The sequence below is a fragment of the Myxocyprinus asiaticus genome, chromosome 43, assembly GCF_019703515.2.
Source record: "Myxocyprinus asiaticus isolate MX2 ecotype Aquarium Trade chromosome 43, UBuf_Myxa_2, whole genome shotgun sequence".
In the NCBI taxonomy this organism is placed as follows: domain Eukaryota; kingdom Metazoa; phylum Chordata; class Actinopteri; order Cypriniformes; family Catostomidae; genus Myxocyprinus; species Myxocyprinus asiaticus.
In genome coordinates this window covers 18,608,259-18,623,447 of record NC_059386.1, presented here as the reverse complement: position 1 = coordinate 18,623,447, position 15,189 = coordinate 18,608,259, and the positions used below count along the sequence as shown (strand labels likewise).

Sequence of the window (15,189 nt, the reverse complement as noted above, 5' to 3'; positions counted from 1 at the left end):
CGCAATTGTGAGTTATAAACTCGAAATTACAAGAAATAAAGTCGTAACTGCGAGTTATAAAAACGAAATAACGAGAAATAAAGTCGTAACTGCGAGACATAAAATCTAAATTACGAGAAATAAAGTCGCAACTGCGAGTTATAAAATCGAAATAACAAGAAATAGTCATAATTGCAAGATATATAATCGAAATTACGAGAAATAAAGTCGTAACTGCGAGTTATAAAATCGAAATTCCGAGAAATAAAGTCACAACTGAGTTATAAAATCTAAATTACAAGAAAAAAGTCGTAACTGCGAGTTATAAAATCGAAATAACGAGAAATAATGTCGTAATTGCAAGATATAAAGTCAAAATTATGAGAAATAATGTCATAACTACGAGTTATAAAATTGAAATTATGAGAAATAAAGTCACAATTGCAAGATATAGTCTAAATTATGAGAAATAAAGTCGTAACTGCGAGATATAAAGTCGAAATTAAGAGAAATAAAGTCACAATTGTAAGATATAAAGTCAAAATTATATATATATATATATATATATATATATATATATATATATATATATATATATATATATATATATATATATTACATGGCAGTATCAATGTTCCATAGTTAGGTGTAAATCGTAAAGTCTGTTACAGAGAGTAAACAAAAATCCAGTGTGCTGATCTGGCTCAGAAACATTATGACTAAACACTAGAATTAGACCACACAGATACCCTGTATTTAGTTTGTGCAATGTGTGCTTTAAGAAATGCCGAGATCATACTGTAACCACAAGAAAATAATCGGATGGTGGGATCTGAATCCGGATGAGTTATACATAGACTGTACCGGCTTATTGTTATATAAATTCTGGCAGGCTGGTTAGAGATCTCTGATGAGCATGATGTTATGAGGCAGCCGAATCGACAATACAACCACCAGCTGTTACATCACAAAGGCGACCACATCAGACCATCCATCGCCTGTCGTCCCATTTTTAAACAGACATTAACGCTGCTCACGATCCACCCCCATGACGTCACGACTCATATGTCACGGCACCACGGTTGTCGTTAACGCCCTCCTCGGCCCAGATCAGGAAGTGAATCTGTGGGAAATAGAAAAACGGTCCCTAGAATGACAGAAGCGGGTGAGGTGGGATAGATCGAGACACTGGGACTAACAGAGGATTCGACACCTATTTGGATTCATCCAGGTGCTAAACGACGTAATCTTGAGACGGCAAAGAGCACCGGGAAAAAAATGCTTATCAAAGAATTGTAAGTGCAGCTGTTATTTTCTATTTTTTTATTATCTGATTGTGATGGGAGCATCCTCTGTCTGTCCATGCAGCGCAGGTACCACAACCGCATCTCACCACCAGAGGCCATGGCGACATTGTAAACTTGACTTTATGACCGTTTACATTTTAAAGCCTTTGATCGTAATTATTTTTGGATGTAGCCCAATTAAAACACATGGATTTGGTGCATATTTATTATTTTAAAGGATGCAATCATGCTTTAGGTAGGCCTAAAATACACTTTATTTCTATTTAAAATGTAATTTGGCTGTTTCAATAATTATAACGTTTTCCTCAGATTTGTATCAGTGAATCGCCCCGGTGCTTTCGATTGCGATTTTGGACACCGAAACCCTCTCGAGCGAGTTCAACTGCCTCCTCGCGGTGTTATTGATACGCTGTTGAAGGTGAAACGGACGAAATTTAACACAGCGCGTTCCGATATTAAATGGGGCCCATTTATATTAATACTTTTACAAAGATTTCGTTCATTCATGATTATGTGCCAATGCGTTATGGTCACATTTTCGCCAAACCGGCGGTCTCGCTTTTCACAACAGCTGGATCCGTTCACCTTGCGCGTGTAATTCGAGCGGCTGTTTCATTGAACCAACCGACTATAACTTAATAATATACTCCAAACCTCACCTCCCGTCCTTCACCGTTGCAATATTAATAACCCTACTCTAAACACAGACACAGAAGTCACCCTCAGAAAGGTCATTCCTAAAAACCATATGAGGCTGTCTGATCATATCAACAGTAATCTGATACACATGTACACACTTTTAAAACGAAATAGGACAAAATGATTTTACATCAGAGTCAAGCTTAGAATAGTGCCCTTGATGTTTCTTATGTAATATTTGCCCTTCAGAAACCCCTCTTTTCCTTTCATTGCACGCGAATGCTGTCGAGGAGTTTGTTCTCTCGCGCAGGAATGCGCACTCACGAGTCTTCCGAATGACTCAGACACCGGAGCCGAATCTCTTCCTCGCGACGCTACTCGCAACCCTTTCGTCGTCACAGGCATCTCTCTGTCGTCATTATCAACGACGACATGGAGATTTTGAGGGATAGAGAGTACACTGTAGATAACGAGGTGTCCGTTCTGTAAAATGAACCACCTTATGTATATAATCGAGAACCATATCTCTCAGTTTTATTCATCTTTATATTTCAGAAACTGTTGTAATAACAAATGCAACATAGGCTATTTATTTAAAGGAGTATCTCAGCAAACAATTGCTGCATCTCCTCTGGGCTCTAAAGTGGATGCCTGTATACCCACTGTTTCCTTCAGGTCCTATAGCTTGCTGTCCATGGTACTTGATGGCAGGGGCACTGTTAGTATTTTTGGGCCCCCTGAGAACTTTACACTCTGGGCCTCCTATCTTATTTATCGCTACCTGTGCATAATTTTTTTTTTCATTAAAAGTTATAATTATTAATAAACGTGAACATAATGGTGATTGCACATTCAATAAGAGACACTAAAAACAAAGTTGAGTTTGAAAAGTTCATTAAAATAGCGTAAAGCATTAACTGAAATAGCCTAACTATAAAAAAAAAAAGAAAAAAAAAAAAAAAGAACATAGACCATTTCAAGGACTGTTCGTTGGTGACGTCACTGTTCCATGAACATTTTCTGCTTGTCAAAACAGAGACCATTCAGCAGAGATGAAGAAATTGAAATGCCCAACGGCAGCCAACAGTCAATGGAAAAATACAGCCTCATCACCGCTGCCTTTAAACACTGAGCGCGCCTCTCCTCGGGAGACCGGTCTCTAACTGCTGGAGTCTTCGTGGGTCCAGGAATGGAGCAGTGAGGGTCCGGTGCATGTAAGATGCGTCACTGGACCCGCACCCCTGGCACTAGTTAGATGCGACGCCGGAGATTGGAGCATGCATCTCAGCTGGGCCGCTCGAGTGAAGCTGTCCCCACATACGCCTCGGATCAATAAAATTGTACTGCTTATTTGAAATATGCTCTTTTATCATAATCTTGACCAACCGGTTTTGAGATTTCAGTCTTTCCCCATTCAAGTAGATAGGAGCTGTACTGGTGCATGATGCTTGTTTACATAGAAAAATAGCTGCCCAAACTGCCCAAGAGCGTTCCAAAAATGGCTGCTGAGTGGACTGACTTGCCTTGAAAAAGAGACTTTGTTGAAAGGATCTGGAAATACATTTGGACCGTTCTAATTCATTTGTTTTTGTTTACATTCTTGAAATATTCTATACATTTCAGAATGTTTGATCATGTTGTTTTAGTGAGTTGGGACTGTGTTTCTAATGAAAATATTGGATTTTTATGTTTTAAATGTAGATTTAAAGTTATCTCTTGGAATATCTGAAGGCACACCAAACCAGATTTTCCTCCATTGCAAGAGCATTAGAATAGAATAGATTTTATACAGGTGAAAAACTGATAGCTTGGTCCATAATTCATAGAGGTCTTGGCTTTAAAGCTCTTAATTTTACATTTCTCATTTGTAAGAATTACCACAGGCTAGACCATGGTTGGCTTATCACTGAGGAGGTCAATGTGACTATGGTTTCTATAAAACAAACTATAGCATTGGAAAAAACTGTAGCCTAAACATATTTCAAATCTACAATTAAAACTGCTTTGTTATAATAAAAACTAAGCAGACTTCTACTTCCAATTTTAAAGTTTTAATATGAATCGATAAATTTTCTTTCAAATCATACCTGTTACTAAGTAGGTGATGCTACAGTAATGGCACACATTATGTTTTCTCGCCTTTTCCTCAATATTGCTGTTCAGAGTTAGGGTCTATATGGCCTTATTTGATGTTTTGTTTTTTTGTTTTTTTGATTTTCTCCCCTTTTCTCCCCAATTTGGAATGCCCAATTCCTAAGTCCTCGTGGTGGCGTAGTGACTCACCTCAATCCGGGTGGCGGAGGACAAATCTCAGTTGCCTCCGCATCTGAGACCGTCAATCCACGCATCTTATCACGTGGCTTGTTGAGCGCTGTCGAGGTGTTCTCTCATGCAGGAATGTGCACTCACGAGTCTTCCAAAAGACTCAGACACGCGCTCAGCGAGGAGCCGAATGGAGACATGTGGAGGCTTCACGATATTCTTCAAAGCATCCACGCACAACTCACCATGCGCCCCACCAAGAGTGAGAACCACATTATAGCGACCACGAGGAGGTTACCCCAGGTGACTCTACCCTCTCTAGCAACCGGGCCAGTTTGGTTGCTTAGGAGACCTGGCTGGAGTCACTCAGCAGGCCCTGGATTCGAACTCACGACTCCAGGGGTGGTAGTCAGTGTCTTTACTGGCTGAGCTACCCAGGTCCCCCTGGCCTTATTTGATGTTTGAGATTCTCCATGGTCCTTCAAAATAGAAAATTCACGGTTTAATTCAGGTTTTGTGGTCTGCGGCGCGCTGTTTAGTGCTCCCGACGATTCAGTCAAACCTGCCATCCAGCGTGAGGATGCGCATGAGTCGCGCCATGCTGTACAGTTGGGAAGCACATTTAGTGCTTAAAAAGCCCTTTTGGGATAAACCACTGAGTGTCTTAAGGTGGATTCCACACAATAGATCATCTTTTATTATCAAGTAAGAGCAGTCTTCATTTTAACTAACCAGTGCTAACTGGCCATTTATCACAAAATTATGCAGGAAAAGATTCTGCTGGGCCCCCTGTCTGTTCAGGGCCCTTAGAATCATCCTAATCCTTCCCCCTATTGTGGTGCCCCTGCTTGATGCTGTCAGTAATGCACTAAAAATAACTCATAACCTAAAAATATTTGTGGTTCAAGAATAAACCTTTCTAACTGGAATTGCAGTGTGGTTCAAGTTTCAGTTCTGATCAAATGTATTCTCTGTATATTTCATGGTGATTACTGTGATATTGTGATATTAAATGATTTTTTTTTTAAATATACACATTAACAATAAATGTTAACTTGTGCTTCATGTGGTAAAATCAGAATTAACCCTTAAAAGCAGGGGAATTTCACTAAACACTCTTACATATTTGGGTCTTTAGAGACCCGGCACAAATATCTATCACAAATCGATCTACAAAATAACCAGATAGTGTGAAATTTTCAAAATATTTTCAAGACAATTAGAAAATTATAGAATACAATCTATTTTGATGTTTTATTTTTCATATATCAAAGAGATAATGCAACAAATTAGGACAAACCTAGAACAGGATTCATTACTTTCACACTGAAATTTCATGAGCAACTGACTGTCAAACACGTATTGAGCTATACCCTCGTGCAACCCCGCGGCCTTATGCGAGGACTCACTATTTTGGATTCACTATACGCAGTGCATAATTTAAATTGATTTAAACCCACTGCATACTGTTCAGGACACTCTAAGGAGTCATTTAAGGGTTAAATTTCTGACGCACAGAGTCATGTGACCAAACACCATGGCGTCGATTTCCGTGAACTGCTTCTATGGGCGCAATGCCAACAAAAGTGCCTCTGGTAAGAAACCTCTTCAAATTGTTTAAACTCTAACCTGTTTGGTTGTGAAAAGTTGCATCTCTAGTTTTGTTTGATATGCTGCTTTCGTTCATTTTTTGCGCTTTGGCGTGCTGATAAACATGAAGTACTTGGATGAGTGCTGTGGAACGGTTTTCTGACAGACGTTCCAAAAACATGTTCGTTAATTTGAATAACTTTTCACAATAACAAATATTTGGGTCATTTCGCTTCATTTTAATATAAATTTTGTTCTAATTTATTTTGTTATCACTGTACAATATGGTTGTATTCATTTACATTAGTAAATGCATTCCTATATTTACTGTGCATTTTCACATTGGGAATAAATGTATTCATGCAAAATCTGAGAAATGTTGCTTTCAGAGGCTTTATATGGAGTTAGGATGAAAATAAGGTGCATTTCAAACTCTTCTGAGACCAGAGCATACAGACAGCACACTGGAGGTTAAGTCATTCACTAAATAGGGAGTAAGGGAGCAAGGGTGCATCCAATAGCTGAAGTGCATTTACTCCTAAAATCCGACCAAAAGTTCATTTTCAGGCTGCAGATGATGTTTGGACCACTCAACATGTTTGACAGACATGGGACAATGATAATCAATACATAAATTCAGAATTTTACAATGCAAAAATTTATTTTAACATGGTTGGCAGTGATTCGATGATGCTGGCCATTACTTTAAATCAGAATTATTTATTCAGCTTTATAGAAAATCAGCTGTAATGTCTATAATGTCTCAAAAACATGAATAACCAACACTCCAGGAAACATAAACTATTTGATGAAAAAATCTGACTTTTTATAGCTTGGTAATTCTTAAATTTCACAACTTAGTCCCGCTGTCCACATATGGGGACATACATTTTTAGTAAAACTATTTGCTGTAGAATTATTATTATTATTATTATTATTATTATTATTATTATTATTATTTATTTTTTGTGCTTGTTCATTAGGTGTTACTAGTTACAGATCAAAAAGGGAAATTAAAAATGCACACAGCAGTCACACGGGGGTCTCAGGAGGATAAAGTACACATAATCTACACGTAAAATACACATAATCTACACATAAACTACACATAAGTATGTTCTCAGCATTTTTTGATTCTAAATAGATGAACAACTTAAATTATTTCAGTAGTACACTCAAATGACAAACGTCATATCATACTGTTCATGTGTTACACTTGCTATAGTTAACTTCCATGTTGTTTCTTCATCAAATAGCAATGTCAAATGTAAATCAAGTCAATCACCGGAACAACAGCACCACCTTGAGTAAGAAATAGCATGTATAATATGTATGTGTGCAAACAAATGGGATACTGATAATTCACCATTGTTGCACAGAAAATCAGTGTGACACAGTATATATTTTTAGGAATATAGTACTCATTTCTCTTGTAATAAACAAAGAAATAGATATTCTGTGATAGTAAACTTATACAGAAATGAAATAATCATAAAAATAGAATTTATGGAAGTGAAAAAACCCCCGATACTGCATTGCTAGGGTCTCTAATGACCTTATACACTTTTTGTACTTAAGCCATTATAAATGTTTTTGTGTGTGTGTGTGTGTGTGTGTGTGTGTGTTTGTGTGTGTGTGTTACATTATTTATAAAGAAAGACTGAGGAATAATAAAGAGGTGTGGGCACAACTCCAAAAATGGATGAGGTACAGGGGATAGAATGAGGTCCCGGGTCACTAAAGACCCGAGGTATGCGTTTAAATGTTAACTGGTACTGTTAACTAAATACTATTTAACATCACTGAAGCAACACAGATACATTAGGTTACATCAACAAAACTAATTTTAAGGTTTAGATCAGGTATAAATAGCTATTTAATGTACAAGTCTGGTTACACTTTGTTGGATTATTTCTACTTGAGCTAAAAATGTTACATTTTATTCTGTCTTATTCACTGCTCTGGTGGCACTTTCCTGCAACTCAGTTCACCTCTAGAATCCAGGCACAAAATCTATAGGGCCCAAAACACAAGCAAAACTAATTTTAAGGATTAGTTAGAAATACACTTTTTACATTGTATGAGCCAGCCTTATGTATATGCATTATTAAGTAATTACTAGTAAAAATCATGACCATTACAGTGTAATATGTGTTACCACACTATAAATGACTTAATTAAACATCAAAAGTAACATGTGACATTATTACACGTGTTCATCTTGGAATAAATGCATTAAATTTCACTCTGTTGACCCTTTCTCTGTATTGAACTTTAGAATCTATTTGTAAACTTGATTGTCATGTTACTGAAACAATAAGTAAACCCTGTCCTATACAGCGAAATGCACCCATGCGGGCAAAGACATTTATAATGCAGAAAGTAGCCTGGGTGTCATGGAGGCAGAGTACATAAGACACCAAATCCACAATGGTGACCGATAGTCCCTGTTCAGGGCATAGGCAGCGTTCAAGAGGGCAAGGTTACTCCTGCTCTTAGCGGCTGCTAACAGAAAATAATAAAAAACCTGAGCAACCACAGTATTTGATATATGGTGAGTCTTTACTCAGAGTAGAGGAGACCGGGGCTAGTTGTCTCACTTTTTACTCAGGGTAGGTTTATTTCTGAAAGTCAAAATCTGTATAGGCTCATACGTACCTTAAAGTCTTGGCTACTAAAATGCTATAGAACATTTCCACCGATATTGTCCAGAAAAAAGAGACAGTTAAATGAACACAGATTGAACTTTTTTCATAATGGAACCTGCCATTATGCAATTAAACAGCCTGTTATAACCTTTTCAGCTAAAATTAAATAGTGAAAACAAAATATTAAATAGCAAAAATGTAAAAGGTAACATACAATAAATAAATAAATAAATAAATAAATAAATAAAAATCAAACCTTTGTTTTGGCCAACAAATGAAATTAATAGATTGTATGAACCCATAACAGTCTCCCCTATATGGTGCATTTGATAGTGCAATAGTGCATTGCCCACAGAGTGGTTGAAGGTCTGAATTTCCCTCAATTACTTTTGCTTATCAAGGATTGTTAAAGCACTCAAAGCCACGGAGATGTTTTGTTTGCTCTCAACTTAAAATATGAACTTCTTTAGCAAAGGTCAACATTCACCTAACCAGCTACATCTTCCAGTCAAAGAAGCCCACATAAATCACGTGAGGACACATTTGAGGTGTGTGCGCCCATGTCATCATAAGGCAGACAATTAGAGTGCTTATCTGTCATGAAACACAGTAGTTGTGTTGTCTTACTCCTAAGACGTATTGATTATATACAGTATGTAAACTCAGCAAAAAAAAAGAAATGTCCTCTCACTGTCAACTGCTTTTATTTTCTGCAAATTAACATGTGTAAATATATGTATGAACGTAAAAAGATTCAACAACTAAGACATAAACTGAACAAGTTTCACAGACATGTGACTAACAGAAATGGAATAATGAACAAAGGGGTGGGTGGGGGGTCAAAATCAAAAGTAACAGTCAGTATCAGCTGCATTAAGTACTGCAGTGCATCTCCTCCTCATGGACTGCACCAGATTTGCCAGTTCTTGCTGTGAGATGTTACCCCACTCTTCCACCAAGGCACTTGCAAGTTCCCGGACATTTCTGGGGGGAATGGCCCTAGCCCTCACCCTCCGATCCAACAGGTCCCAGACATGCTCAATGGGATTGAGATCCGGGCTCTTCGCTGGCCATGGAAGAACACTGAAATCATGCACAGAACGAGCAGTATGGCTGGTGGCATTGTCATGCTGGAGGGTCATGTCAGGATGAGCCTGCAGGAAGGGTACCACATGAGGGAGAAGGATGTCTTCCCTGTAACGCTCAGCATTGAGATTGCCTGCAATGACAACAAGCTCAGTCCAATGGTGCTGTGACACACCGCCCCAGACCATGATGGACCCTCCACCTTCAAATCGATCCTGCTCCAGAGTACAGGTCTCGGTGTAACGCTCATTCCTTCGACGATAAATGTGAGTCCGACCATCACCCCTGGTGAGACAAAACCGCGACTCATCAGTGAAGAGCACTTTTTGCCAGTCCTGTCTGGTCCAGCGAAGGTGGGTTTGTGCCCATAGGCAATGTTGTTGCCGGTGATGTCTGGTAAGGACCTGCCATACAACAGGCCTACAAGCCCTCAGTCCAGCCTCTCTCAGCCTATTGCGGACAGTCTGAGCACTGATGGAGGGATTGTGCATTCCTGGTGTAACTCGGGCAGTTGTTGTTGCCATCCTGTACCTGTCCCGCAGGTGTGATATTCGGATGTACCGATCCTGTGCAGGAATCGTTACTTGGTCTGCCACTGTGAGGACGATCAACTGTCCTTCCTGTCTCCCTGTAGCACTGTCTTAGACGTCTCACAGTACGGACATTGCAATTTATTTCCTGGCCACATCTGCAGTCCTCATGCCTCCATGTAGCATGCCTAAGGCATGTTCACGCTGATGAGCAGGGACCCTGGGCATCTTTTTTTGGAGTCAGTAGAAAGTTCTCTTTAGTGTCCTAAGTTTTTATAACTGTGACCTTAATTGCCTACTGTCTGTAAGCTGTTAGTGTCTTAATGACCGTTCAACAGGTGTATGTTCATTAATTGTTTATGGTTCATTGAACAAGCATGGAAAACATTGTTTAAACCCTTTACAATAAAGATCTGTATAGTTATTTGGATTTTTACAAAATTATCTTTAAAATACAGTGTCCTGAAAAAGGGACGTTTCTTTTTTTGCTAAGTTGCACATTGCTTGGTTTGCTGCCAGCTACCATCGAGAAACAGTACACAGTTATTGGAGATGCTCTTGACAGGAGTAGCTTTTATAGGTTTGCTAAACAGATGAATTACATTTTATCAAACTTAGTTTAGACCACTAAATATAATAACATTTGTTCAAGAGACAAAGCCAAGGACATCTTAATGGAGATATTCGGAATTGCATTATATAAGTCTGCAAATGTTATCAAATTATGTTAAGAGTTATTGGAATTTGGCATAAGAGATGCTGAGTATTATTGTGGCATGACATCAAAAAAATTGCATTTAAATGGAGGGTACATAAGTTTGCATTACACTGTAATTACTGTAAATAAACGCTGGTGCTACGACTTTTATTTTCTTTACACAAATCACGAGTGCAACGGCAGTTCATAAACACTTCTAAATGCCCTGTTTCTCACATAATGCTATCTTTTTTTTGGGGGGGGGGGATTTTTCCCCTTTTTCTCCCAATTTGGAATGCCCAATTCCCAATGTGCTCTAAGTCCTGGTGGTCGCATAGTGATTCGCCTCAGTCCGGGTGGCGGAGGACGAATCCCAGTTGCCTCCGCGTCTGAGACAGTCAACCCGCACATCTTATCACGTGGCTTGTTGAGCGCGTTGCCACGGAGACATAGCGCGTGTGGAGGCTTCATGCCATCCACCACGGCATCCGCGCTCAATTCACCATGCACCCCACTGAGAACAAACCACATTATAGCGACCACGAGGAGGTTACCCCATGTGACTCTACCCTCCCTAGCAACCGGGCCAATTTGGTTGCTTAGGAAACCTGGCTGGAGTCACTCAGCACGCCTTGGGTTTCGAACTAGCGAACTAGCAAACTCCAGGGGTGGTAGCCAGCGTATTTTACCACTGAGCTACCCAGGCCCCCCACATAATGCTATCTTAAGACATCTAACCTAAACACATTTACTATATCGCATGACTTGTAAGGCTATACATTTTAACGTTTACATTACATAACCAACTAAATTTACAAGCTTGTTCCAAAAAGTATCAAAAGAGTCCTGAAGATAGCACATTCACCTTAAAAACCTCATCTGTTTGGGAGAGCATTTACCTCGCTTTTAGTGCCACCCAGTGGACATTTCATCTTGGAACTGCCGTAATAAGTGTAAGGAACCACGTAATATCATGGTCCCACTTGATATTAGGTGTCTTTAACTACTTTGTACTTAAATTACATTTGTAGTTACACTGTTAACCTCACCTCTAACCCTAAAACATAGCCCTAACCCTACCCTTACCCTAAAACCTAACCCTACTCCTAAACCTACCCATCCCTCAACCTCAGTAGCAGCAAATGTGATTCTTGTGATTCTATTAAACGAAAGTAAGACACAAAGCCATCATAAATACAGGAATATTCTTATTTATACTATTATTATATGAGTATAAAATAAAAATACCTGTAATAAAATGTTTGCTGCAAAGCCGTGAGTTGAAAATGATCTCCTCAGTCCAGTCAGCTCTGTTGATGAAATCCGATCAAAGTGAAGCCCTCGGTTTTTGCCATTGCGATTTTGACAGCCGTTACAGCACAGCACGACATTACAATTAGCTGAACCAGATAATTTAAATGTATCAGCTAACTTTTTTGAGGACTGTTGGGTATGCTAACTAACTACAAGTTTGGTTTACCGTTGGTGCCGGTCTTTATGCCACCGCTTCTGTCTGTGACGTAGGCAGTGACGTTGCCAAAATATTGGTCTGTAATGATACAGTATGATATGCTTGTTAATATAGTAGCTTTTTAAAAAATTGTTTTTCTTGCTCTCTTTCAGTCGAGTGATCCTACCGATTTCTGTGGAGGAGGTAAGTGCAAATTTGCAAATTGAGTGTTTTTTTAATTTTTTTATTATTATTTTTTTTTACTCTGAATGTGTGTGTGTGTGTTTGGGTACAGCACACTGTGAATGCTGGTAATGATACTGATCCTAAACAGTTTTTGTATGTGTATGTGTGTGCTGTGTCAATAGCTGATTTGCATTTGTTGAGTTTGTATGAGTCAGTCTTAGCTCATTTTGACAGCAGTCACGCACGATGTGGTTTTGTGATGTGCTCCGTCTGCACTGCCACAGATCTATTATTAAAAAAATGGACATTACTCTGTCAGCCAGTCAGTTAAGAGTCAGTTATCTCAGCAAGAGGAGGAATATTTCTTGTCTCATGCTGTCTGGTAACTGTACAGACCATGCAAAATCACTAATGCATCACTTCTCTGGGGGTGTGCCAATATTAATTGCCATGCTTGTAGCCAAGTCAGCAATTCTCACATATTTCCTTCCTCTGTCTCGCTCATTCTTTTCTCTGCCCCATTCAGAAGGAACATTGCCTGCTTACTTTGTGAGGTGTCTCCTCATTTCCCATGATCCTTTAGTGTGTCATTCAGTTCAGCATCTGGTTCTGAATACCCAATGAGTTACCTGACACCACCTCCTTGTGTCTCTCTCCTTTTCTCTCTCAGCCTTTCTCAGAGTCTAGTCTACACACACATTTTTGTGTTTTTGTGTACTGTGAGCTGTAAAATCATACATTTCCATTTTCTAGTTTCCTACTCCAAAACAAGACCAGTATTATCAGTTTTTTTTTGTATTATTTTTATTTATCTGTTATTTTAACGAAAATCTTTTTTTAAAATGCTACAGTAAAAAATTTGTTTACGGGTACCTTAACATATACGGTAAAAGATGGTAAAATATTTAACAAGAAAATACATGTAATTTTGTAGTAAAACATTGTACATATGTTGTTTTTTTTAGATGTAAAAAAGTATGATTTAACCGTATAATTAACGGTAAAAAATTATATTATATTTACCAAGAGAGTACATGTAATTTTTATATTAAACTATTTTATTACGGTAAAAAGAGGTCCCTGTGTGACCCATCACATTTCATTATACTTTATGGGAATAGTTATGTTTCTTCTTAATTTTAATATCTGTTATGTACATTGGGGTGTTCTGTGTTATGTAGTTTAGTTAATGTTTATTGCATTATTTTAGTGTCACATGTGTTACCATGATGGTTATTGTGTTTGTGTGAATGAAACTGTGCACTGTCTCTACATGTGTATTAATTATTGCTCCTGGAAGGGCCACTATTGGTCATTAAGTCATCATGTGGCCTTTTGTAGTTACTATGGTGATTAATAATACATTTTAAAGTGAAAAGCAGACTTTTATAAATTTAAATTGTAATATATCAAGTTTATACCATTGAATAATATAAATGGTAGTGAACCGTAAAATATACAGGTGTCAAAATTACATCCCGTAAAGCCTGAAACATGGTCAACGCATTTTTTTTTTAGGTAAATTTCGAGAAGGTTATAGCTGCAGACAGAGCTCCAAAAGGGGCGGGAGCTCCAAACCGCCAGCAAAGATAGAGTAGGGAGCTTCTAACCTAACCTAACCCTTTCCCTAACCCTAACCGTGTGTGGAAGTGACAACCCCTTTTGGAGTTGGCACAACCCCCTTTTTCAGTAACCTCAACCCATTCTGGAGTAACCCCGCCCTGTTTTTGAGATTACGCCCCCATTTGGAGGTCTCCGGCCTGCAGCTATACCTACTTATATACCTAAATTCTGGCAACCACATTTGCCGGTATTTTACGTAAATTTAACATAATTGTTTTACAGTGTATTAATATGGTGTTCAATGTATTTAACACTGGTATTACACTTGTATTACATTGATTGTTTTCAGTTTCCATATGTTATGTAATTAAATATATGTTAAATGCCATGTTCATGTTCATATTTATGTGTAGTAGGTTCATACAAAATCTTTGTTTAAACACTGACCCTCAACACTTACTTAGTTTAATAATTTTAAACCATGACTTGCACTATACATAAGTAATATTGGCACTATATTCATGTTGTTTAGTCAGAGGGGAACTGGCCCCCACAGTGAGCCTGGTTTCTCCCAAGGTTATTTTTCTCCATTAACCAACATCTTATGGAGTTTTGTGTTCCTTGCCACAGTCGCTTTCGGCTTGCTCACTGGGGTTATAAATACAATTATTATTTAATACTCATTTTTAAACACAATTCACAATCGTATTATATCAAACTACACAATGATGACTCTAAGACGTTATACATATTACAGTTTTATCTTCTGTTAATGCATGATCTTCTGTAAAGCTGCTTTGAAACGATGTGTGTTGTGAAAGGTGCTATACAAATCATACAGCCAATGCTTTTATCCAAAATGAATGAAATTATACCCACAGGGACAGTCCTCTTTGAGCAACCTAAAGTGAGATGCGTAGTTCACAGCAAAGGCACAATGGTAATACCTGTGGCTCCTGGACCACTTCTTAGTGTGTATGAAACTGTAACCCTTCATTTTCAGTACGCCTCACTACTCTGAACAACAAATATAGCTACATAGAGTATTACAGAAATATTGTGTCATACAGCAATATAGAGTACAACGTTTATAACAAAAATGTTTGTAAACATTTGATCCTAGTTCACTGTACTTACACTCACTGAGCACTCTATTAGGAACACCTGTACATGTTGTACTTATTCATCTAATCAGCCAATCATTTGGCAGCAGTGCAGTGCATAAAATCATACAGATACGGGTCAGGACATT

General features: G+C 38.3%; 1 protein-coding gene across 1 annotated transcript in view; it reads left to right on the top strand.

Moving 5' to 3' along the window:
- Nucleotides 1-1,120: 1,120 nt before the first annotated feature.
- LOC127433599 (phosphatidylinositol transfer protein alpha isoform) overlaps nt 1,121-15,189 on the top strand; it is a 44,134-nt gene continuing 30,065 nt past the window's right edge. Inside the window, exons 1-2 of the mRNA XM_051685628.1 lie at nt 1,121-1,274; nt 12,362-12,392. Of these exons, the coding sequence (XP_051541588.1) occupies nt 1,258-1,274; nt 12,362-12,392 (48 nt within the window). The 5' untranslated portion in view covers nt 1,121-1,257. The remainder of the gene's footprint in view (nt 1,275-12,361; nt 12,393-15,189) is intronic.